General features: G+C 43.7%; 1 protein-coding gene across 8 annotated transcripts in view; it reads right to left on the minus strand.

Moving 5' to 3' along the window:
- Nucleotides 1-27,142, minus strand: part of LOC130282530 (synaptotagmin-15-like) — an 85,904-nt gene that overhangs the window by 44,292 nt on the left and 14,470 nt on the right. For 3 of the 8 annotated variants that reach the window (XM_056530828.1, XM_056530829.1, XM_056530830.1), the window contains exons 2-6: nucleotides 24,273-24,491; nucleotides 5,071-5,275; nucleotides 4,345-4,487; nucleotides 3,905-4,200; nucleotides 2,600-2,770 (exon numbers count right to left, since the gene is read on the minus strand). In XM_056530828.1, coding sequence (XP_056386803.1) covers nucleotides 2,600-2,770; nucleotides 3,905-4,200; nucleotides 4,345-4,487; nucleotides 5,071-5,275; nucleotides 24,273-24,279 — 822 coding nt within the window. In that variant the 5' untranslated portion in view covers nucleotides 24,280-24,491. The remainder of the gene's footprint in view (nucleotides 1-2,599; nucleotides 2,771-3,904; nucleotides 4,201-4,344; nucleotides 4,488-5,070; nucleotides 5,276-24,272; nucleotides 24,492-27,142) is intronic. The other 5 variants (XR_008846439.1, XM_056530826.1, XM_056530831.1 and 2 more) reach the window with 4 other exon arrangements.

Below are 27,142 nucleotides of genomic sequence, written 5' to 3' on the forward strand. Positions count from 1 at the left end.
AGACTTGAGCAATCAAGCCCCTATCTGACTGATCCGTGCAAAGCTATGGCTTTGCAGGGATCATCATAGGAGATCAGTGTGTGCAGTTTTATAGGTCCCTATGGGAGCTATAACACTGCAAAAAAAAAAAAAAGTGAAAAAAAAAAAAAGTTAAACGTCATTTAACCCTTTCCCTATTCAAAGTTTGAATCACCCCCCCCCCCTTTTCCCATAAAAAAATAAAATAAAAAACTGTGTAAATAAAAATAAACATATGTGGTATCGCCATTAATTAAATTGCGTGCAAAAAAATTCCAAAGTCCCAAATAGTGTATTTTTGGTCACTTTTTATACCATGAAAAAATGAATAAAAAGCGATCAAAAAGTCCGATCGATACAAAAATGGTACTGATAAAAACTTCAGAACACGGCGCAAAAAATGAGTCCTCATACCGGCCCGTACGCGGAAAAATTAAAAAAAAGTTATAGGGGTTAGAGAATGAGAATTTTTAACATATAAATTTTCCTGCATGTAGTTATGATTTTTTTCCGAAGTACGACAATATCCAACCTATATAAGTAGGGTATCATTTTAACCGTATGGACCTACAGAATAAAGTTAAGGTGTTATTTTTACCTAAAAATGCACTGCCTAGAAACGGAAGCCCCCAAAAGTAACAAAATGAAATTTTTTCTTCAATTTTGTCGCACAATTATTTATTTTATTGGCAAAATGACTAATGTCACTGCAAAGTAGAATTGGTGGCACAAAAAAAAAAGCCATAATATGGATTTTTAGGTGCAAAATTGAAAGCATTATGATTTTTAGAAGGTGATGAGGAAAAGATGAAAATGCAAAAACAGAAAAACGATGAGTCCTTAAGGGGTTAAAATTGTCATTTTCTGACCCCTATAACTTTATTTTTCTGCATACAGGCCGGTATGAGGTCTCTTTTTTTGTGTTATGATCTGAAGATTTTATTGTGTTGATTGGACTTTTTGATCGCTCTTTACAAGAAAAAAAAAAATTGTGCTATAAAAAGTGACCAAAAATATGCTATTTGGAATTTTTTTTGTGTGTACACCATTGGCCGTGCGGTTTAATTAACAATATATTTTTATAGTTTGGACATTTCCGCACATGGGGATACCACATATATATTAATTTTTTTTGAAAATGGGAAAAGGGGGTGATTCTTACTTTTATTAGGGAAGGGGTTAAGTTAGTAACTTTTTCCCCCCACTTTTTTTGCTATGTTATAGCCCCCTCTAGGGGCTATAACATGCATTACATTGATTTCTAACACTGATCATCGGCATAGAACTACACGTGGATGATCAGTGTTATCGGGGCTTGACTTCTCCTGCCTGTATCTCAGGCATGGAGAAGCCAATCGCCGATCGGACGCACCGGAGGCAGGTAAGGGACCCTTCCGCTGCGTATTAGCTGATCGAGACACCGCGGTTTTACCGCAGTGTTCCTGATCAGCCCGACTGAGCTGCGGTGATGCAATTTTCTCAACTTTGATCGCCGCACACTATTAGCCCAGGGTCCCGGCTTTCATTAGCCGCCAGGACCGACCTGCTATGATGTGGGGTAACGGTGTGACCCCCCGTTATAGAGTGGTACTGGGCACAGGGCGTAAAGGTAGGCCCTTCATCCTTAAGAGGTTAAATTGCCCCAGAGGACACCCTTATGCACCTAAAATGAAAACTTTACAAGTATAGAAAGTAATACAATAATCCACAGCAGCTTGTTGGTAGTTCAATTGTGTCATAAATTGTTAACTATTGTGCAATATTAAAGGGGTACTCCGGTGAAAACCTTTTTTCTTTTAAATCAACTGGTGGCAGAAAGTTAAATATATTTGTAAATTACTTCTATTAAAAAATCTTAATTCTTCCTGTACTTATTAGCTGCTGAATACTACAGAGGAAATCATTTTCTTTTTGGAATGCTCACTGATGACATCACAAGCACAGTTCTCTCTGCTGACGTTATTATAATAATAATGCTTTATTTATTGTTGTCCTTAGTGGGATTTGAACCCAAGTCCCCAGCACTGCAAGGCAGCAGTGCTAACCACTGAGCCACCATGCTGCCCTTAGCATACATCTGCTATGCATGGTTTAAAGTATCTTGAGTGCAACACTACATAAGGCACAGACTAAGGATCCATGCACACAGCAAGGAGTTCTGTATTTGTCTGGACTACACTGCTGTACAAGACTACATCAGCCATTAGGTTATTCTTACCAATGGATATTCCTATTGTATTCTTATTATGACTGTTCTTATTAAGAAGTAAGGTTGCACATGCAATAGGAGGCATATGGAGCTAGAGTCCAGGCCACATTTATAGGGGCCCTATTAAAAGTGCTTAATAGGTTTCTGCAAAGTTGACCAAAAAGTAACAAGTTATGTGGATGACAATTTTCTCAAACAGGAAAAAAGAAAACAGGGTCACCTACAGTATCTAAAAGGCTCAGCTATGAGCAGACAGAATTTTCCCGATATGAATGTCCTTCATAGATCCCTTCCCATTACTGCCATGAAAACTTTAAAGAAAACGATCTAATAAACTAAACTGATAATTCTGACTAATTTTAAATAATTTACCTCTAAATTTTCTTGTTCCAAGTCTCGCCAAATAACAAGCTTCCCATCATCAGTCAAATTCTCATTTTTCAGTGGAAAGAGAACTTGTCCCAATAGATGGTGCTTCTTTAATTTATCCACATGGTAGACAGAGAATCTTAGAGTCCTTTGGTGTAAAGTTTTTCCTGAAACCTGTGGAAAATTACATAAAATAAAAAAGGATCATCCTACATTTTTAAGAAGGTAATGCAGAATACAGATACTGCTGGTTGCTCAAATAATCCTGAAAACCAAAGGCACAGAAGTCTATTCAGTATTTTAGTACTGGTACACCATATCATTCAAGTGAAGGCACTCATCCCTCCCAAAGGTTAAAAAAGTTGTCCAGTAGAGACAAGAAAAAATGGCTATACGGCACAGTTATCATCAAATTATGCAAAAATTGGATATGCTGTTCCATTAAACACTCCCAACAAGAAATGGCCTAGATATGGTTCATATGATACACACAAAAAACATTTGCATTTGGGGAATGTGTCCCATGAGTCTCCTATAGTCCAGAAGCACATCTTCTGGACTACAGACTTAGCACTTCACAGCTTTATTTCTCCTGTCGATTTAGTGTCTTGTAAGCTATATAATAGTTCACTAGATCTCAGAAGCGTCTCCTTGTAAGCTCAGAACATGAGCCAGACTAATATAAAATTCTAAATAAGAAATATTCTTGGCACATTTACAAAACTGAGGAAATCTGACAAGACATAACTATTTTGTTAAACCTGCTTAAATTTTCATCAATTGTGGTTAAAAAATAAAATAAAAAATAAAAAAGTGACAGATTGGATGCTCTTAAACATGTACAGGAAAAACCTAACAAAGACCTAAAACTGTAAGCAAAACCTAAAGCTCCTGTCCCCATTGCAGATTCTGAAACTGGATCTTATGCCTGTTAACTTGCTTAAAAAGGTTTTGCACATTTAACATATGGACAGTTATTAAATAATTCTATATAAATAATTATATTAACAGAGTATGTAACCTACAAGTATGTATACAATGTATAAAACAGTGTTTGGTCTAATTCATCCCATTGAGACAAACAAGTGATTTATTTAAGAGAAAAGCCATGATAACAATGGCTGCCATTGGATCTGACTTGCTCCATCAAGCACCCTAAGTAGATTCAGGAAACTCCATTTGGGTTTCGATATTGCTGCATTTTTTGCAATAAAAACAACAAACAGTTCATGACAATATGTTTAACATCATTCCCGACAGTAATGGCAATATGGCAATATGACAATATGCTAGCACCAACCACAGTACCTGGAAAACAAAGTTCTCATCAAACTGTGGGTTCAAGGTTTTCCGCTTTGTCTTCGACTGCAGATAGCGCCTCTCATCAGGCAGGAGGTGCATTTTCACAAAAGGGTTGCAGGAGTCTGAGCTTAACTGGAGGTTCCTCACTTTGATAAGTGACACTACAAGCCTTTCTGTCTCGTATTCATATTCCACAGCAAACCAGATACGGCCAATATTTCCCTCTGGAAAATCTGTTTCTTCGTTGTCGTCTGGATATTTATATAAAGCCGGGTTGATAGAACCCAAAAAATATGCTCCACCTAATTGAAAGACTTCAGTCAATATTTCCAGGAAGAAGAGCCAAATTGTAAAAATATGACCACAGGTACAGCCTGATGAATATTATTGATATTTCTATGTTAAACTATCATGACATATTAACAACAGTAGTCATAGTATTTTACCCAAAGAACAAAATGATGACCGTGGAAGGAAATCTGGAGCAATATAGGGTTCACTGTCGTCCTGAATCCGTTCCCCGTTCTGCAACCCAATCCAGTCTCGTCCATGAAACTTTGGGGGTACAATGAAGGGCACACTTTTATTCCTTAAAAACAGCACACACACAAAAAAAACAGTAAAATAAGAGTAGGAATGGAAATTTGTCTCCTATGTCAAAAATTCATAAAAGGCACTGTATTGAAATATATGGAAATTAATAAAGCTGCAGCACCTGTCAAACAACTCTCAATGCCATGGACAGTACTGTCTGTAATAACTAGAGGATTATATTACCAGTATCTGAGTGATCTCCAGTGCTGGTCACCAACAATGAGTGTCAGCTGCTTATAGCAGCTGCAACCGCTGTGTATGGAGCAGACTTGGCGTGTGAGCTGGCTACATACCACTGTACTTGGAGTATGATGTACATTGGGTTTAATACTAGAAGGGTTATGTAAACTGTGTAAAGCAACCCACTTTGCAGTATTTGGCATACCGGCCACCCAAAGGTTGAACAGGACCAGGAAGTAACAGGGGTAGGTTCTACATCTACATTAAATGTAGATAGGTCACACATTTTTAAGATGAGCATACACTATTAACCATTCCTATTTCTAAACATAAGCACAAAACATTACACAACATGTCCATATGACAAACCTCCGTAGGATCACAGAGAAGGCTCTCACCCAGTGTCCTTGGCATGACTTAATGAAGGTGAAATACTGTGGTCAGCTCCAATGGTTTGTGTGTGTGTTGGTGAGCTCACATTCAACAGTTCTTCATAGGATGGTCCAATGCACTTTTTCTTCCATAAGATGTAGATGCCAATGCCAATTAGAAGCAACAAAAGCACCGCCCCTACTACACCTCCAGCCACAGCTGCCACCTGTTCTAATGACCAATAAAAGTAGAACATTAAATATATATTGTACATCTTTAGCTCCATAGATTGTTATGAAAAGTATATTGTCTATATCACCAAAAAAAAAAAATTATATATATATATATATATCTAGTATGCTTCCTTAGCTATGGTATGTCATATACATGTATGTGCAAAAAAAAAAAGGGGGTGGGGAAGACTAACACTTAACTATTACTTTCATTTTTTTCCAGCAATCAGTACGCCCACATCTAAAGAAATAATACGCATCACATATGTGATAAACATTGCACTATTTATTAATTTCAACACATTTCATTTGTAAAGACATGACAATTTAGGTTGAAACCACATGAGCTGTAGGCCACATCTGACATAAACGTTGCAGCCAATCCCCAAAAATGTGCCAGCAAACCTGTGCTGCTACTGCATGCGGCCAATGGCTTTTGTGGCTTCATCATTAGATGTATTATTTAAATTAAGCAAATAGGCATCATAGTTCACAAGCTCAAAAGGTGCTTTACCTGTCCTGTTGTATAGGATTTGGGTCTGGTATCCTTTATATTATTTATTTTATTTATTTAGTGTTATTCAATTTCTTACAATAATAAGCCATACATTTTACCAGGATGGCAGAAATAGTCTTAATACTTGTATCTGTAAAACCCCTTCTGACTAGAGATGAGCGAACTTACAGTAAATTTGATTCGTCATGAACTTCTCGGCTTGGCAGTTGATGACTTATCCTGCATAAATTAGTTCAGCTTTCAGGTGCTCCCGTGGGCTGGAAAAGGTGGATACAGTCCTAGGAAAGTCTACTAGGACTGTATCCCCCTTTTTCCAGCCCACGGGAGCACCTGAAAGCTGAACTAATTTATGCAGGATAAGTCATCAACTGCCAAGCCGAGAAGTTCGTGACGAATCGAATTTACTGTAAGTTCGCTCATCTCTACTTCTGACTACTCCACCTTCTTAAGTCCCATCTCAATGAGTTTACCCATAAATTTTCCCAATGACCATTCCACAGAGGACGGAGTACAAAGGTTGCAGTATGTTACTCATGAAACCAGCTATACAACGCTTACTTCTTAACCCCTTAAGGACTCAGCCCATTTTGGCCTTAAGGACTCAGACAATTTAATTTTTACGTTTTCATTTTTTCATCCTCGCCTTCTAAAAATCATAACTCTTTTATATTTTCATCCACAGACTAGTATGAGGGCTTGTTTTTTGCGCGACCAGTTGTCCTTTGTAATGACATCACTCATTATATCATAAAATGTATGGCGCAACCAAAAAACACTATTTTTGTGGGGAAATTAAAACGAAAAACGCAATTTTGCTAATTTTGGAAGGTTTTGTTTTCACGCCGTACAATTTATGGTAAAAATGACGTGTGTTCTTTATTCTGAGGGTCAATACGATTAAAATGATACCCATTATTATATACTTTTATATTATTGTTGCGCTTAAAAAAAATCACAAACTTTTTAACCAAATTAGTACGTTTATAATCCCTTTATTTTGATGACCTCTGACTTTTTTATTTTTCCGTATAAGTGGCGGTATGGGGGCTCATTTTTTGCGCCATGATCTGTACTTTTTTTTTATACCACATTTGCATATAAAAAACTTTTAATAAATTTTTTATAATTTTTTTTTTATAAAATGTATGAAAAAAGTAGGAATTTTGGACTTTTTAAATTTTTTTTTCGTTCACGCAGTTCACCGTACGGGATCATTAACATTTTAATTTAATAGTTCGGACATTTACGCACGCGGCGATACCAAATATGTGTATTAAAAATGTTTTTTACGCTTTTTGGGGGTAAAATAGGAAAAAACGGACGTTTTACTTTTTTATTGGGGGAGGGGATTTTTCACTTTTCTTTTACTTTTACATTTTTTTTTTTACACTTGAATAGTCCCCATAGGGGACTATTCATAGCAATACCATGATTGCTAATACTGTTCTGTTCTATGTATAGGACATAGAACAGATCAGTATTATCGATCATCTCCTGCTCTGGTCTGCTCGATCACAGACCAGAGCAGGAGACGCCGGGAGCCGCACGGAGGAAGGAGAGGGGACCTCCGTGCGGCGTTATGAATGATCGGATCCCCGCAGCAGCGCTGCGGGCGATCCGATCGTTCATTTGAATCGCGAACTGCCGCAGATGCCGGGATCTGTATTGATCCCGGCACCTGAGGGGTTAATGGCGGACGCCCGCGAGATCGCGGGCGTCGGCCATTGCCGGCGGGTCCCTGGCTGCGATCAGCAGCCGGGATCAGCCGCACATGACACGGGCATCGCTCCGATGCCCGCGGTTATGCTTAGGACGTAAATGTACGTCCTGGTGCGTTAAGTACCACCTCACCAGGACGTACATTTACGTCCTGCGTCCTTAAGGGGTTAAAGGGGTACTCTGGTGGAAATTTTTTTTTTAAATCAACTGGAGCCAGCAAGTTAAACAGATTTGTAAATTACTTCTATATAAAATTCTTATAAAAATCTTAATCCTTCCAGTACTTAGCTGCTGTATTCCCCATAGGAAGTAGTTCTTTTTGAATTTCTTTTCTGTCTGACTACAATGCCCTCTGCTGACACTCTTTTTTTATTATAAAAGTACAAAACTTATACAAAAACACAAAACAAGCTTAACCAGCTATAACATAAATAAGAAATACACTGGTCCAAAGAACAAAAACAAAACCCTGCCTAACCGGCCAGCCCAGCTTTACAAAAACCTAAAATATGCCAACCCACCTAACCGAACCACACTCACACGCATACCAAAAATGAACATAAAAATAGCGCTTGGCTTATCAAAATATGAAAATAAAATTTTGCACTACCTGGCTACAACTCAAAACCATCCATATTCGGGAAACACAAAAAAAAAAAAAAAAAAAAATTATAATAAAAATAAAAAAATAAAAAAATTACAAAAGCACAACTTGGCTTAGCAAAATATAAACATAAAATTTAGCACTACCTGGCTACAAAAAAAAAAAAAAAAAAAAAATTTTTTATAAAATAAACAACGTAACAACATGATAAAATCAAGTAAACCACGTAACATAATAACTGGTCCGACTGCCATGACTACTGTAATGCTGTAATATAGAAACAAAATGAAAACAATATATAAACAATATACATACAAAATCACATGAACATAAAAATATAGTATTTAACTAAAAAAAAAAAAAAAAAAAAAAAAAAAAAAAAAAAAATATAGATACACTAAAGAAAACCTACAAAAACAATAGAAAACCCTACCAAAATCCCTACACTAAAACTGTACCCACTCCCACACCACCCCTCCTGCACATGGGTCAGAGTCCATACCGTTCGTACACAAAGTCCTGTCCCTAACTGACCCATGTCAGGTCCCCAAAAGAAAAGCAAAACACCACCACCCACAAATACACCCTCCCCACCTAGCACTCCTCCCAACCAACTTACACACAAACTTATACACACTAACATATACACACTAAACCAAAGCTACCTTAGGCCCAAGTTTGGTCGCCTGTAAGCCCTTCATACCATATCAACTTAAAACAAAACAAAAAGCTAGCGTGTGCATGCATTAGCCCACCACCAGGAAGAAGGATGGCAGACTTGATACATCAAAATAATTTTAAACTCTTTCCCTAACTCCCCCCTACAATTTTCCCTAATTCTATCCCTCCATTAAAACTGACCCTGCTCTCACCCTATCACTGTCCCTATAACACTGCCCCTAACCAAAATAAAGGTACTCTACCTAAAAAGGTCTAGTACCTAGGGCACATCAAAAGAAAAACCTCTCCACAGGAGAGAAGCCCTACTGGTACCAAGACTGCCATACTCCAAAGACCTGATCTTCCCGAGGTCACCGGTGATATTCCTACAGACCTCCACCTCGGAGAGGATTTTCTGTTGGGTCGACACTAAACACCGTGCGTTCCACGTGTAGTACCTAACCACTAAACTAACTAAGAATAAAGTGCCCCGATCTCGGCCACCCAGGTTCCTGAATGCCCCATAAGCCCACTCCGGATAGGTTAGGCCGGCAAGTTGACTCCAGCCAATGGAAGCGCCCACCCTGTTGTAAACCCCTATATTAAAGGGACAATGAAGCAGGAAGTGGTCCATGCTTTCCAGCGTGTCCCCGCACTCTTCTCGGGGACATCCCCGGTCATCAGAGTTCCTGCACTTCAGGTTGTCCCTTACATATAGCTTCCCCTGAAAGCAGCGCCAGGCCAAGTCCCAAAACTTCTGGGGGATCCTTTTCATGTTTAAAAGGTACAACCCCACCTTCAGATCCCGACCTGGGCAGTCCCTGAGCGCCAGAGGCTTCTGGAAATGGGTCAACAGAACCCGTTTGTCAAGGAACTGCCTTGACTGGGTCCTGATCTCCCACACTCCCAGACCCCACCGACGTATCGCCTTCAGAGTCGGGGTAGCATAAGCCGGAAGATATCCATGGGGCGTGCGGAGGTCCTTCACTCGCCCTCCTCTCTCCCATTCCTGGAAGAAAGGCCGAAACCATTCCCTGCAGGAGAGTACCCACGGAGCCCTCTCTTTCCAGAGGTTTGCGATGTTAGCTTTCAAGAAGGTGTTCGTAAAGAACACCACAGGGTTTACCATAGATAAACCCCCTAGTCTCCTCGTGTGGTACGTAACCTCCCTTCTGACTAGGTTCATCCTGTTCCCCCATAACAGTTGGAAAAACAGGCTGTAGATCCTAGTGTAGTAAGCCTCTGGTAAGATACATACACTGCCCAGATAGATAAACAAAGGGAGCAGGTGCGATTTGATCAGGTGTACCCTTTCCCTGAGGGTCATAGACCAACCCTTCCACTGGTCCACCTTCTGAGCGGCATCCTGTAGCTTACCGTCCCAGTTTTTGGTGGGATAATCATCCTGGCCGAATGTGATGCCTAAGACTTTTGCTGATTCTTGGGGCCCTGGAAGGGTGTCCGGGAGATCAAACGTGGGATCCCCCCCTCCCAGCCAGAGACTCTCACACTTATCCCGGTTGATCTTGGACCCGGATGCCTCCGAGTAGCGGTCCACCTCCGACATCACCACATCGACCTCCTCCTGTGAGGAGACGAAAATAGTGACATCGTCAGCGTACGCCACCACTCTCTGGGTGACATCCAGCTCCGCCAGACTCATCCCGACTCCCGCCAACGGCCCACAATCTACCCTCCGGACGAAGGGATCGATTGCGAACACGTATAAAAGCGGGCTCAAAGGACAACCCTGACGGACTCCGGACCCCACCTCAAAAGAGCGGCCAGACCAACCGTTCACCAGCGGGAAACTCTCTGCCCCTGCATACAAGATCTTAAGCCAATTAACAAAAGTACTCGGTAAGCCATATCTCAGGAGGACGGACCAGAGGTACTCGTGGTTCACCCGATCAAACGCCTTGGCCTGATCCAGGGACAGCAAGTACCCCTTCCAGAAACCCGCACTACTCCGCTCCACTGCCTCCCTGACACTAAGGACAGCACTAAGGTGCTTCGGCCTGGAACAGAGCAGTGCTGAGTCCCCGAAAGGAGCCGGGGTGCAAACTTCACCAGCCGATTAAACAGTATCTTGGCCAGAAGCTTCCTGTCCGTATTGAGAAGAGCTATGGGCCTCCAATTCTCAATCCGGCTAGGATCTTTACCCTTTGACAGAAGAATCAGGGCTGACCTCCTCATTGACTTTGGTAGAGTGCCCGAGGAGAGACACTCATTGAATACCTCAGTCAAGAGGGGAGCTAAAGACTCCTTAAAGGTCCTGTACCACTCGGATGTTAAGCCATCCGGACCTGGCGACTTCTTAGGGGCAAGCCCCTCGATCGCCAGTCTCACTTCCTCTTCCCTGATTTCTTCTGCCAAAACATCAAGAGAGGGGTCTACCCCTGGCTCAGGAATGGTTTCAGCCAGGAAAGCCGACATCCTGTCTCGATCTAGATCCTTCCTTCCCAAGAGGTGCGAGTAGAAGGATCTGACGACCTCCAAGATCCCTGATCTGGACCGATTCAGAGATCCCGTACTATCAATCAGTCCTGAAATGACTTTACTACTCACTGACATCTTACAGTTTCTGTAAGGGTCGGGCGAGCGGTACTTCCCGAAATCCCTCTCAAAAACCAAAGATGCGTGCCTATCGTACTGACACCTCATCAGCAAGGATTTCACTCTGGAGATATCCTCTCGGCTACCTCCAGTCGAGACGAGAAGCTCGAGTTTCCTCCTCAGACCCTGATACAAGCGATACCTGTTCAGGGACCTGAGGCTCGAGAGCTGGCGGAAGAACCCCGCAACCCGCTTCTTGAATATCTCCCACCACTCCAGCTTATTACTACAAAGATCCAGTAAAGGTACCTGACTCTGAAGAAAATCCTCAAAGGACTGTCTTACCTCCGCTTCCTCCAGGAGGGACGAATTCAGCTTCCAATAACCTTTTCCCATCCGGGGGGTCTCTGAAACATTCAGGGAAAACAAAATCATACAGTGATCGGAGAACTCCACCTCAACCACGGACACTGCGGAAGAGACGGCTTCCTCCTTCAAATAAAACCTATCTATTCTAGACCTGCGACTACCTTGATGATAGGTGAAACCCGCGTGGCCCGAGGGGCTCCGGATGTGGGCATCCTCTAGACGAGCTTCTCTAGTTATGCTAATCAGTGCCACACTATCGCAAGTCAGCGGACCATTGGAGCCTCTCCTATCTTGGGACCTCGTGACATTATTGAAGTCCCCTCCAAAGATCACCTGCCGACTCGTAAAAAGAAAGGGCTTAATCCTCATAAAGAGATCTTTACGGCCCCGCTTAGTTTGCGGGGCGTAGATGTTAATGAGTCGGAGCTCCTGTCCCTTCATGAAGACATCTAAGATCAGGCACCTCCCCATTTCTAATTCAATAACCCGTCGGCATTCAACAGGAGCGGTAAAAAGGACCGCCACCCCACTATACGACTCAGCCGCAAGAGACCAGTGGGAGGGGCCGCGCCTCCACTCTCTCCTGGCTTTTACCAGGGAGGCTAGATCTGACAACCTGGTCTCCTGCAGATACAAAATGTCGGCTTCAACACGGCCGAGAAAATCAAAGGCTGCAAATCTAGCCGTATCCGACTTTATGCTGGCACAATTAATAGATGCCAGCGTCAATGGGGTGAGTGCCGCCATACAGGGTGATTGAATTAGATGGCCTCACCCTTTATTTCTTTTTCCCCTTCTTTTTAGCCCCCTCATCCCCCGAAGACGACGAAAGGGCAGGACCACTCTTACATCTTTTTTTAGACTCCGATTGGTCCATAAGGTCCCCGTGTCCGTCCGGCCCCGGTCTAGCCCTGCCCTCTGAGGAAGGTGCCTCAACAGGACAGGGCCCAGTTCCCCCCAGAGGCTCTTTCTCCCGAGGCACCCCGCCCTCACCTTCCCCCTCCAAGGAGGGGGAGGAGATGGTATCGAGGACGAGGTACCGGTTTGACAGGTCAATCAGAGGGGGGGCAGCCAGGCTTCCGCTTTGGACCTGGCCCGTAGTACCAGGAGCTTCAGAGGGCTCTGACCTCTTCTTTCTCCCTTTCCTTTTGCCCTTTTCTTTCTTTTTGGGCCTCACCCCACTCTCCTCATCCACACTTTCATAGTGGGAGGAATCGGAAGGGTCGGCCATATTGCTTTCCTCTCTGTGAAGTCTCCTGATCTCCTCATCCAGCACATTCTCCACCAGGGCTTCAGCAGTTACAGGGCCAGCTTCAGGAGCAGGGACTGAAGCTACCCCCGCCACCTGGGCACTCTCCAGCTCCCTACTCCTTCTACGATTTTCCTCCCGCCTTAGTTTGGCAGGGCCCTTTTTCCTCCTCACTAGCCCTGTTGCGCCCCCATCCCTGCCCGTACCCTCCCCAGCCGAGGCAACTTCACAGCTCTCCTCAGCTGGAGCGGCCGCTGCATGGGCGAAGGCGCTAGGACAACGGCTGAAAGGGTGTCCGAGGACACCACACAGGTGGCACCGGATCTGCCGACAGGATGCGGCCAGATGACCCACCCCACCACACAAAGCGCAGACCTGCACAGTACAGGCTGCGCTAAAGTGGGTGGGGCTGCCACACCTGTGACAGACCTTAGGCTGCCCCTGGTAGAAGACCTGGATCCTATCACGTCCAAGGAAGGCGGCTGACGGAATGTGGGCAACCGTACTCCCTGAACGCTTGAGTTTGACGGAAAACGTCCAGGCCCCGGACCAGATCCCGTGCTCATCCAAGTTTTTCTTGGGCATGTCCGTCACATCCCCATACCGTCCAAGCCAGGTCATGATATCATAACAAGAAAGTGACTCGTTACGGGTCAAAACGGTCACCTTCTTGACAGCATTCTGACGGGAAATCGCCTTTACGGCGAACTCCCGCCAGCCGGGCTCGTTTTTTGCAACTTCGTAGTTTGACCAGAAGAGTTCGAGACCCTCTGGCCGAACGAAACTGACATCAAACTCACACGAACCGTAGGGGTGGATCAGGGCAAAGATGTCACATGCCCTGAATTCCATCTGGAGGAGGAGCTCAACCACTTTAGCGCGAGGCGGGCACGCATCCTCGCCCCTCCAAATCAGACGGACCACATTCCTACGGTTATTGTCCTGCCCAGTTGTCGGGAGGGACCAGACCACCTCCCCATTCCGCTCTCGGAAAGCCCCCAAACCGTGCCTCTCTATCCAGAAAGACAGGTCGACCTCACCCCTCCCCTCTACCTGGATCGACCTGTCGCCCCTACGCAGAGCCTCCAGGAGGCGCTGTTGCAAGTGGCCTCCAGAGCCGGCCGGAGACGGGGACCCCCCTGAACCCCCGGCAGCGACATTAGCATAACTTCTAGGAGCAGTCACTACCGGGGGGGCAGCCGGACCAGACCCAGACCCATCAGTACAGCCACTCACACCACTACTCCCATCTTTATTCCCATCCATACCAGACTTCCCATTCTTACCACTACTACTCCCACCATCATTCACTCCACTTACACTCCCCACATCCACACCTCTACTACACTCAGCATTCTCACATCCTCCACTCTTTTCCTGCCTAATGGATTCTGGGCTGGCTGGGACCTGTAGTACTGCTGGTCTTATTATGGTTTTCTGTGCTGGGGTCGATGCTGCTGCTGCCGGGGTCGACACTGATGACTCCTCCTCCATGTGCGATGACACGTCCTGAGTCTGGGGCTGCCCCTCAAAGCGCACCCCAGCTCCTCCCACAGCGCCATCGCTTGGTTTGCCTAACCACACAGGCTCTGCAGGGGATTTCGGTGCCCGGACACTCCCCCCCCTCACAGAGGAGTGCCCCGCAGCACCCACAGAACACACAGTACTCGGGGGACCGCCCCCCGAGCACACAGACACTCCGCTCTCCGCCACCGGTGCCCGGACACTCCCCCCCCTCACAGGGGAGTGCCCCGCAGCACTGGTAATGCCCACAGTTCTCGGGGAACTGCCCCCCGAGCACACAGCAGCAAAACTCGCCTCTGGCACTGGGACACGCCCCCCGCCACCCTGGGGCGGCCCTGCAGTGCCAGAGCTGCCCACCATGAGCCCATCCTTCCCCTCCCTACCGGCAGGATGGGTGTGCTTTACAGCTATTGCGTCCGCAGCCTTTTCTGACGCCATGCTGTACCCCCCATGCTGGCTCCGTTCCACTACAGAAACGGAGTCTGGCAGTCTGGGGGGCCCAGCAGCCTGAACCAGCTTTGCAGCTGGCCCTGACTGCTGGAAAGGGACAAACATGTACTTTACTGTCTCCTGAGTCTTCTGCTTCTTACGCTTTACTGCCACATCATCGCACTGGTCATCTCCAAAGGTAAAGTTCTGGAGGTGGGCTGGGGACTCCTGCATAACAATCGCCCTCAGTAATCCCCCAGACTCACTCTCCAGTTCATCCTCCTCGCTCTCACTTAATGGAAGCGCCACCTGGGCTGGCTCTATGTAGCTGTCCTGGGTGTTATAGGGAGTAGCTACAGGCAAGACATCCATTTCCACCACTTCTGCTCTTTCTCCCACATTCTCCTTCTTCTTTATGCCTTCACCATCCACACTTTCTTCACCGCCACTACTCTCCCCATCATCCACCTCCACCTTACCTGGGGATTTCATGGCGGCAAACCGGTTGTTGTTCTGAAGCTTCTCCTTGAAGAGACCGCTCCCCTCCAAGATCTCTGCTCTCCTCTCCTCCAGTTGCACAATCTCAGCCTTCAGTGCTGAGATCTTTCTTCTTAGCTCTGGTCTGCTCTTTTTGGGCGCAGTGTTCACCAGATTCTGAGCCCCTTGCAGATCTTGTCTGGCCAACTTCAGCTCCTTGCCACAGCGATCATATTCAGCAAACCGCGCGGCCATGCGGGAGCAGTAGGTGGCGCTGGACTCCTTGGGCCCTCTCTCTGCCCACAACTCCACACTTCTTCTTCTTGCTTTTCTTTCACCAGTCCTCTGGCTGGCAACCGTTGCCGGGGGTGCAGAGCCTGCATTGCTGCAGACTCTGCCAGATCTTCTCCCCCCGGCCGGAATGGCTGTTGCTGTTTGCTCTCCACCCCCCGCCAGCCTTGAAGAACAGGAGGTGGAGGCCCTGGGCTCCATGCAGGGAGGCTCTCCCCAGGAGCCTGACACACTCCTGGGAAGGCGGATGGATCACCTGCTCTGGTCTGATCTGCTGGAAGTTTGTGGAGCTCAACAAGGGACACACCCGCACGCTGCTCACACTGAACTGTTGTGTTCACAGGATGTGCTCTCTGCTGACACCTCTGTCCATGTCAGAAACTGTCCAGAGTAGGAAAAAATCCCCATAGCAAACCTATCCTGCTCTGGACAGTTCCTGACATGGACAGAGGTGTCAGCAGAGAGCACTGTGATCAGACAGAAAAGAAATTCAAAAAGAAAAGAACTTCCTGTGGGGAATACAGCAGCTGATAAGTACTGGACGGATTAAGATTTTCATATAGAAGTAATTTACAAAGCTGTTTAACTTTCTGGCTCCAGCTGATTTAAAAAAAAAATTGATACATTCAGGTAATTGAGGGCACATGCACAGATACCAAGCTGAGAACTGCTTTCAGATGCATCCATGATCTCAGGATATACATGCAACTTGGTGAAGCAGAGCACCATTTGATCCCTGTCCTGACACTTATTCTGCTTTAGGTATGAGGTCTACAAGGTTGGGAGTAGAGATGAGCGAACTTACAGTAAATTTGATTTGTCACAAACTTCTCGGCTCGGCAGTTGATGACTTTAGTCTGCATAAATTAGTTGAGCTTTCAGGTGCTCCAATGGGCTGAAAAAGGTGGATACAGTCCTAGGAGACTCTTTCCTAGGAATGTATCCACCTTTTCCAGCCCACCGGAGCACCTGAAGGCTGAACTAATTTATGCAGGATAAGTCAGCAACTGCCGAGCCGAGAAGTTTGTGACGAATCAAATTCACTGTAAGTTCGCTCATCTCTAGTTGGGAGCAACTGAGGACATTGGTGTCCTGACACAGGAATTACAATGGGGGACATATCAATGTTTGCTTATGTATTCCTTTTTTTAGTTATTTTTTTCTTACAATTTTTTTGCTTATGTGCGACTTATTTATCAACTGCATTCAGCCTGTTGATAAATTTCTTTCACGTAAGCAATTTTTCTTTTTTTTGCTTTGGTTGTGGCTCTTTCTGCTCCATGTCTGAGCTGGAGTAAATTTAGTAGGTTTTTTCATGCAATGCGACTTTTTTGCAACTTTCGCACTTGATAAATCTCACCACTGCAAGTCAAAAATCACTTTTGGCTTTGGTAAGCAAGATTTTTATTTTTTGCTTAGGACACTGCACAATCAAAAAGTCGAGAAAAAAAGAGCGTAGTCGCAAGTGCGATTTTTTTTGCGACAATTTTAAGCAAAAAAATCTACTAAATGCTTTGATAAATGTCCCCCAATGACATTACTGCATCATACTACCTGTGCCAAACTGCAGGTCCAGCTGTTCTGCATGGGAATAAATGAGAGGCAAGTTCTGTTTTGGTTTCTTTTTTTCTTTATAGTTTTTGTTCGTGCAAAGGAGGAACTATTGAACTATGCAACTACCTACCTAATTGATTTCAAAGAAGAAAAGGATGTGCTCACCCAAGCCTTTAACTTGCAGCAATCTTTATTCCATTTTCATTAAAGTGACAAAGCGGGTAGACGAAGAAGTGCCATTCTCCTACAGACCATATACTTGGACTGCAGTGCCGGACCCTCTGTCTCTCTTAGCTTTGGATTTACCTACCTAATGGAATTAAAAGGGGTACTCCCCTGGAAAACATTTCCTTTTTTTTTTTTTTTTTTTTTTTTTTTTTTTTTTTATCAACTGGAATTACTTCCATTTAAAAATCTTAATCCTTCCAGCACTTAGCTGCTATATGCGCCACAGAAAGATGTTTTCTTTTTTAATTTCCTTTCTGTCCGATTACCTCTGCTCTCTGCTAACACCTCTGTCCATTTTAGGAACTGTCTGGAGCAAGATAGGTTGCTATGGGGGATTTGCTCCTACTCTGGACAGTTCCTAAAATTGACAGAGGTCAGCAGAGAGCACTGTGCTCAGACAGAAAAGAAATTAAAAAAAGAAAAGAACTTCCACTGGAACATACAGCAGCTGATAAGTACTGGAAGAGTTAAGATTTTTAAATAGAAGTTATTTACAAATCTGTTTAACTTTCTGGCCCCATTTGATTTAAAAAGAAAAAAAAATTTTACAGGGGAAAATCCCTTTAAGACAGCACTATTACTGTTTGGAAACACTGTTACATTGTAGGGTACAAATAAGGCACTATTATACCATGTGTCCATTTTTTATTTTATTTTTTTTTTTTTAACACATTTATTTCTTCTGTTTACTTTTATCTAAACACTGTTTTGACACAAGCAAAAGCTATAGCCCAAGAAATGTTTTATTTATATATGTTTATATGTTTAGTTATGTCCGAAAATACATAGGCATTTTGTTTTGGGTTCACTATTAGTGATCTTGTTTGAGGGCATTACCACTGTGTGAGGCACCAAGGATGGGGAGTTAGGAAGGATGCTGGAAAACCTACAAGCTTGAGATGTTTTTGCAGAAAATCCACCAAATAAATAAGTTGTGGCTGGTAGAATTCATCATGATGGATGGAATGGAGAACCTCTTCCTATTTACTAAGAAGTGAGAATTTGTGTTTGCATAGTGGTTTCTACACTTCATCTATTATTTCCCTCCTTATGTTAATGGTGAGGATTATATATTTGAAGTATTTGTAAGGGTGTGGCCATATAAAGGAACGATTGCTAACCCCCCCCCCCCCCCCCCCCCCAAGGCTTCAGTCCTGGGTCCATTCTTGCAGGGTACACACACATTACACATTATACCATCCACACACACATTATACCATAGAAAAATATAGAGGTCCATAATATGCCACCTGAAGCTAATAATCACCCACCATGTCCTATGAATCTAATAACTTCACACACTCTTCCACCCGGAATCTAATAGCATCACACACACTTTGCCCCTAAATCTAACAGCACTATGCTCCCAGAATGTAATATTGTCCCATACCATGTCCCCTCTAAATGTAATGGTGTCACACACCATTCCCTTTCTTCCTCCTTGAATCTTAAATCCTAATGCACTGTGCACCCATCTAAAGCATCATGCCCACCTTGGATCGAACAGTGTCATGCATTTTGCCCCAATGAATACAATGGCTTAATGAACTGTGCTCCCCCCCCCCGAGTCTAATAGCATCACGCACCCAGCCCACTGAATGCAATAATGTCACAAATTGTGCCACAATTACTGTGCCACCATATAAAGCATCATGCCAACTCAATCTAATAGTGCCACACACTGTGCCTGCCCCCCCTGAAAGTAAGACTACATTCACACTACCGTTGCGCACTGTCAAGAAGAGCATTTTTTGGTGTCAGGAGGTTTAGTCTGTACTAAATGTCTTGTAGTTTTGCAAGACTTGGTTGGGAAGCACTACCATAATTCCCATCATGATCTGACTGCCTTTGGCATGGAGCACATGGTCCACTAGTCTAGCAATACCCCAAGTTGTTCTAAAAGGCTAGGATTCCACTGGAGGTTTTTGCATTGCGTTTTTTTTGTTTGTTTTTTAGGCTTAATAACGCAAGAAAAACTGCCACTGATTTCCCCGCATTTTGGTGTTTTTCTGGTGTTTTTTTCTTGTATTTTTGCCAGACACCCGATGCGATATTGCAGAGATGCAGAGCGGCTCTATACAGTGCTCGCATCTCATTCTCATTACTCATTCATATTTTCTGCCCAGAGTGGGGATTTGCCAGATGGTGGCAGCCAATCACCGCTCTCAGCAGGAAATATGAATCACTGATGGGCCAGGGTATAGTGCAGAGATGCGGAGGGCAGGAGAAAGCCGCTCTGCATCTCAAGGATGAAGGACGATCGCAGCGGGTGTCAGGAGTGACCTGTCCTTAACTGCAGGTACTACTGCTCCCACCATGGAGCACACTCTACTCCATGCTGGGAGCTGTATTACCTGCATTAATAGACAGACTGGGTGTCACTTCTGACACCTGTTGTGATCTGTCTGTCTAATAATGCAGGTACTACAGCTCCCAGCATGGAGCAGAGTGTGCTCCATGTTGGGAGCAGTAGTACCTGCAGTTAAGGACAGATCACAGGTCACTCCTAACACCCGCTGTGATTCTCCGGTATAAAAACACACACTCCCAGCTAGAGGATGCGGACCTTGGACAGCTACACCTTCTCAGTCCCAAAAGCAGAGCTTTATTTTGGGAGGACTCCTAAGCACCTGAGGTTCACTATCACCCCCGGAGAAGCTACTACTACTATACCAACAGCAACCATGAAAGCCATCAGCCCCATAAGATCTATGGCTAGCTGCTACCAGGCTGTGTGCTGCTTGTCTGAACAGAGCCTGAGCGTTGCCAGAAGCAGCAGTCACAAGGGATCAGAAGAGCCAATTGGTCTACTCTATGTCATGGATGACTGCTACTCCAAGCTTCGGGAGCTAGTGGCTGGGATTCCTCAAGGGAGCAAACTCAGCCAAGTAGAGATCCTAAAACATGTCATTGACTACATCTTCGACCTTACAGAAATCAGACTTCTCAGAGATGACAACGAAAGGAGATGCACGCAGCATTTGCTCTGACCATGCCATCAGCCATGGTGTGGGAAATTCATAAGAAGAAAAAAAAACCTTTTTTCCATGAAGCAACGGATTTGAAGATGGAACAATTTAACTCTTTCAGCAATAAAGAAGTTTATTATTTTATCCCACAAAAAGACATTCCCTCAAACTCCATTCAAAGACCAAACCCCTGATCCCTATATCCACCTTCTTCTATTCCACAGCCGAATGCTTTAACACCCAGAGACCAAATGTCTGAAGTATTAGAAATCTTTTATTTTTTACATTCCTGTCCAATGTGGACCAAAAGTCATGATTCTTCCTGCATGATCCCAGTGCACCAACTTTCCAGGACCACATTGATTTGGACTCCTCATGTATAATGTATAGATGCGGGCGGCACACTTTTCTATGTTCCCCTGCACTGGTGTGTGTATGTGTATGTGTGTATATATATATATACACATACATGCATACATACACACACACACACACATACATACACACACCTAGTCATATTTCCCACAGAGAGTTGGGATTAGCTGGAACGATGCGGGAAATATGAATAGGTGCATACATACGGCAGTGCAGGGGACCATAGAAGAGCGGCCGGCCGCATCTATACATTATACAGAAGGATCACAACGGGTGTCAGAAATGACACCCAGGGATATCTTTCAATTAGTACATGTACTACTACTCCCATCATGGAACAGTGTGTTTCATGCTGGGAGTAGTAGTACTACCTAAAAAAAGAATGGAGAAAAATAAAATAAAATAAAAAGTTAAAAAAAAAATTTTAAACACACACACACTTTATTCAAACACATTATTAAAATACATTATTAATAAAAAGTTTAATAAAATTAAATTACAAAAAAATATATGATTTTTACATTTAAATGGCCCCTTTCTAAATTGTTATTTTTGTCGGCTACATTTTTAGTTCCCTGCCCACCCACATAAATTGATCCCTGTTTAAAAATTAATAAAAATGTAGTCATAAAAAAGATACACTTCGTTAAATACAATTTTTTCCATCACTACTGTATCATTATTATAATTTTTTTTTAATGGTACCCTACAGAATTTTAAATTAAAAAAAAAAAAAGGTATCTCCATCACTTTTTTGGATCGCTAAAGTCCAAAAAAGAACAAAAACCCACCTGAAAAAACGTCAACCCACATGTAGTTTTTCTTGACATTTTTTTTTTACTCCCATAGACTTCTATGGGAGAAAAACTCCAAGATTTTCCAGAAAAAAAAAACGCCAAAGTCTCAACAAGAGGTCGTTTTGGAAAAACTGCCAAGGAGCCAAAAAGAGCTGAAGAACGCCTAAAGGATTTAAAAAATGCCAAACTGAAAAACGGCAAGTGGATCTGGCATTTTGCAGTTCACTATTGACTTGCAGCTAACATCTGGCCGCTGCGTTTTTTCACAGAAAAAATGCTGTGCAGCAAAATGTGCATTTTTATTGTCGTTTTTGCATGAAAAGCCTCAGTGGAATCCTAGCCTTATACTCACACAGCGACTTTCAAATCTATTGAACCAAACATATTAAAACCGTCCAACTCTTAGGCTGCTTTTCCACCTAGAAAAGTTGACCAGTTGCCCATAGCAACCAATCAGATTTCAAATTTGAAAGACGCAATCTGATTGGTCGCTGTAGGCAACCAACTTTTCCTCTGCACAGGTTTTGATAAATCTCCCCTTAGTCCTTCTTAGATGGTGTAAACTTAGATTAGATAGTTCAAGAATGTGCCAGATTTAGCATAGTGACTTAGGCTGTTTGATAATTCTTATACTGTCTGGTCTCACTAAAAGGAGAACTCCAGACCATAACAATTGTCCCCCATAGTGCCAGCAGTAAAAAAATAAAGATGTACATACCTTCCTCCGCTCCCCCAGGCCCTCCGGTAACCGTCTCCGGTCTCCGCCGCAATCCACTTCCTGGTTGCCGGTGGTCGGATGAATCAGCCAATCACCAGCCGCAGCGCAGTCCGACTCGGCCGGCGATAGGCTGAGCGGCAGTGTGAAAACTCTTCAGGACACAAAATTCTTCACTACACCAGCACCTGCTGCCAGGACCGAAAACGTCACACTGCCGAGTCGGACTGCGCTGCGGCTGGTGATTGGCTGATTCATCCGACCACCGGCAACCAGGAAATGGATTGCAGCGGAGACTGGAGCCGATTACCGGAGGCCCAGGGGGAGCGGAGGAAGGTATGTACATCTTTATTTTTTTTACTGCCGGCACTATGGGGGACAATTTTTATGGTCTGGAGTTCTCCTTTAAGAACAACTATTAGCTGGCTTTCTGCACTAGGATTTTTAACAATTTTGGTGCAAGTTGTCCCATCTTAAGCCACAAACCCTTTTACCGAGGGCATGCTTCTTTTGTTGGTCCTGACACAAAGGTGTCAAAAAAATTGTGCCAATTCTGCCATATTTGCAATAGTAAATCTTGGCCAACATCTACATTCCCCTAAATCTTTTTTGCAAATGTGTCTGTTCTTATTTTTATACATCAAAATAATTATGTTAGGAGGTCTGACAAAAGTAATTTGCCAGCATGATGGCTGACAACATATTAATATGCACATAACTTTTGGCACCAAGATATGTAAAGTAAACATTATAAAAATGATTCTCAAAGCCTAAAACATTCAAATCCAAGATAGTATAAAACGCTGAAGCAGCTTCCTTGTATCTAGATACTTAATATAAAAGCATTTTTGAAGCTTTCAATGCTTTTCAGTCTTTTCTATAACTTTACAAACAAATTCACTTGTGTAATATGAACTCTCCCCCTTTGTAGGGTGGGAGTGATTCGTTTTTTGACACCTTTGCCCACATGTTTCTCTGAAGGTTGAAATGGTTTTCATTGTTACATACCAGAATCTCACATAACTTGTTGCTTTAGTAATATGTTGCTTCGCCCTGAATTCTCATACAATTTAGGTGTTTATATAGTGAGCAAAAAATACAGATTAAAAACTGCTTCAGAATTACAGACCCCATCTGCTCAGAGGGACAAGGTAGTAGATGCCTGCAAACGGTCTTGTTCCGTTCTAAACGCTGGCTAATTATGGTTTTCATACAGTTATAATCCCATTTCCCTCTAGCAGAATAACATCATATAGTCTGTAAACAAAGAGAATAATAGCTCCGCTGCTATACCTCTGCTGAATGAACTAGCGGGGGTGCTCTGACTATTATAGGGCAATGCAGTACAAGTGAAATAGAAAAAGCGCAATCTCAGTGCGAAACGGCTGCTGTCGCCGCCTAGCTGTACCCCACACACACGTCCCTCCCCGTCTTTGTTACGTGAATATATTGAATAAAAAAGAATAGGAAGAGAATCTGGTAAGTTGCCGACTGTGCTTTTTCTATTTCACTTGAATAACTTACAATAAATTTTATATATATATATATATATATATATATATATATATATATATATATATATATATATAAAAAATATATTATATATGTGTGTGTGTGTGTGTGTTTGTGTGTGTGTGTACGACATGTGCAGCCTTGAATTAGTTAACTCCAGCTGTCTACTGCATGAGTATTCACCATCACCCATCCAAATTAGAAACGTTGTATTCAATACTGAAGCTTTAGCCTTGCTTACATAGTCAGAAAGATATATTAAAATATTAAACATGTTTCTCTTAACACTAAAAAGTGATTTGCTATGGCTTTGTGTTGTGGTTAACCCCATATTGCGCTTATTAACTTTTCCATTGTGTGTGTACACAAATGCATCCTGTCTAGAGTTTCCAGCCAAGAAATTCTACTGTAAACTCAGTTCTAGGTGTTAAGAAGCAGCAGGTAACTCACCAGACATGGTGCTGTCCTCAGGCGCAGGGAGAAGCAGCTGCTAGAAGGTATTTGCTGGGGTTTTAGGGAAAGTCTTCGTTGGTCTCCTCATTTCTTATTCCAATCCCAGCCATCCGTTCTCCAGGCACACTCCAGCCATGATCAGCTCCTCATTCAGCTGTGCTGTGAATAGTGTGAGCCTCCCTCCTCCTGTACACTCGCAGTGATCTATGTCTAGTGCTGAGAGGAGAGGCATGAGTATACAGATAATAATGAGACATGTAGTCACTCCTACCATCAGCTGCTTCCCTGGGATTATATATGTAGCTTTCTACCATAGGTACTATGGGGGGAATTTACAAAAATCGTCTTGTAAAATGTTAATTTCCATCAGTTTTTTGGGTTGTGGTTTGGTGCTGTTGCGCCAGAGTTGTCAAAATAGCTCACAGAATTTGATAACTCTTGCCTTCACTATCAAAGATTTTTACTTCAGTGAGAGAAGGCTTTTTTGGCTGTGGCATGTAAGTTTTTCAATTGTGGTCAGCCTTGACGTGGCTTTGTGTCCTGGCAGATCTCTGTGGCCAACAAAACGCACCCAAGTTTAAGGCTAAAGTTTCCACTTGTTTTTTTTTCTAGCAGTTTTTGGATATCTGCCACAGCAGTTTTTCAGCCAAAGTCAGAAGTGGATCCATAAGGGAGGAGAAGTATAAGTGAAGTGGCAGATATCCAAAAACTGCCAGAAAAAAAACAAGTGGAAACTTAGCCTAAAAGATGCACGTAGTATATTCCTATCCACAGCAAAAGGCAATATCCGAAAGTGTTTTAAACTTAAATGGGCACTGTCATGAAATAAAAAAATTGATAGGTTATAGTACTTAAGTACTACAACATATCTCTAATATACTTTCATTAAAAAAAGTGATTTTAAAACAGTTTAAAATCACTTTTAAATTCGGCCACTAGGGGTCACCCTCCTAGTGGCCGAATGCATTCGGCAGTGATGTCACTAATGAATTTCGACTCGTTGAAGCCTGGCAACGAGTCGGAATTCATTCACTGCGGTGCTCGCTCCCGCCTGTCAATCAGACAGGCGGGAGCGAGCGCTTTGAAGGAAGAGGATGCACGCAGGCTCCCTGGCCTCGCACTCCGGCCCCGGCTCCCGGCGACAGGTAAAATTCTCAATGAGACTGTTTTCAATGCTTATGCTTTTGCGGGGGGAGGGGGGGGGGGTAGTGGGTTGAGCGGCACAGCGGGGCCAGGGGGGTTGCGGGCTATACAGTATGCCTCCAGTTGTTTCCCCACTACAACTCCCAGCATGCCCTGACAGCCAATAGATGTAAGGGCAAGCTGGGAGTTGTAGTGGGGAAACAGCTGGAGGGACACTGAATAGGTGAACTAAGGGGGGGTGGGGAGGGAGTTGAGCGGCGCGACGGGGCTGGGGGGGGGGGTTGTGGGCTGCGCGGCGGGGAGCGGGATGTGCATGCCTCCAGTTGTTTCCCCACTACAACTCCCAGCATGCCCTGACAGCCAATAGATGTCAGGGCAAGCTGGGAGTTGAAGTGGGGAAACAGCTGGAGGCGCCCTGTATAGGTGAACTATGGGCGGAAGTGTCGGCCCCAGCAGGCATCAGTGACGTGGTGCCTGCTGGGGAAGTCTGCCTAGTAGTGATCACACTACCAGGCAGACAAAAACGCATTTTTTATACGTAAAAAAAAAAAAATCAAGGCAAGGAGGGGGTTAGGGATAGATGGGTAATAGGCAGGGACAGAAAAAAGAAAAAAAGTGATGGTGGGAGCTACCCTTTAAGCCCTTTCGGAAATTCTCTAAACTAAATGTCGCAAAACATTAGAGCAAATATAGAAGCGACAAATATAGAAGAAAAAAAGGCACCGCTCACGGCAGTTACTTAGGGTATCTTCACACGAGCGGATCCACAGAGTATTTTAGGCTGCAGATCTGCTGCTGAAGGATCACTATATGGTGCCTTTACTTGTGACTGCTCACTTTTTCGGTGGGATGCTGGTGAATGCAACTTACATGTGGAATTAATGCAGTGTAAACCTACCCTTAGATCTATCTGTTGGCATCCCAATGAAAATTGGATGCCGACGTAAACAGTAATGCATGACAGCGAAAATCATTCTTAGTGAAATCATCCACATATGTAACATCTCTTCAATACAAAAAAAAGTTGTTCACAGTCCTTAAAAGGGGTACTCCAATGGAAAAAAATTTGCTAGAAAGTAACAGATTTGTAAATTACTTTACTATTAAAAAATCTGAATCCTTAGGCTAAGTTTCCACTTGTTTTTTTTCTGGCAGTTTTTGGAATACTGCCACTGCAGGTTTTGAGCCAAAGCCAGAAGTGTATTCAAAAGGAATAGGACATATAAAGGAAGGACTTATATTTCTCCTTCCTTATGGATCCACTTCTGACATTGGCACAAAAACTGCAGTGGCAGTATTCCAAAAACTGCCAGAAAGAAAACCAAGTGGAAACTTAGTGTTACAGTACTTACCAGCTGCTGTATGTTCCAGAGGAAGTTGAGTTTTTCAATCTGACCACAGTGCTCTCTGCTACCACCTCTGTCCATGTTCGTAACTTTCCTGAGCTGAAGAGGTTTGCTATGGGCATTTGCTCCTGCTATTAACAGTTCCTGACATGAACAGAGGTTTCAGCAGAGAGCACTGTGGTAAGACAGAAAATTACAGTAGCTGATAAATACTGGATTTTTTAATAGAAGTTATGATGCGTCATAACTGGGTGGTCCCGGCTGCCAGGACCCGTGTCTGATGCTGGACATCACCGATAGCGGTGATCAAAGTTGATCGCTGCATCTGAAATAAAAATAAAAAAAACACTCTTGGCAGCTCAGCAGTGCTGATCGGGA

This window comes from Hyla sarda, chromosome 7, assembly GCF_029499605.1.
Source record: "Hyla sarda isolate aHylSar1 chromosome 7, aHylSar1.hap1, whole genome shotgun sequence".
NCBI lineage: Eukaryota > Metazoa > Chordata > Amphibia > Anura > Hylidae > Hyla > Hyla sarda.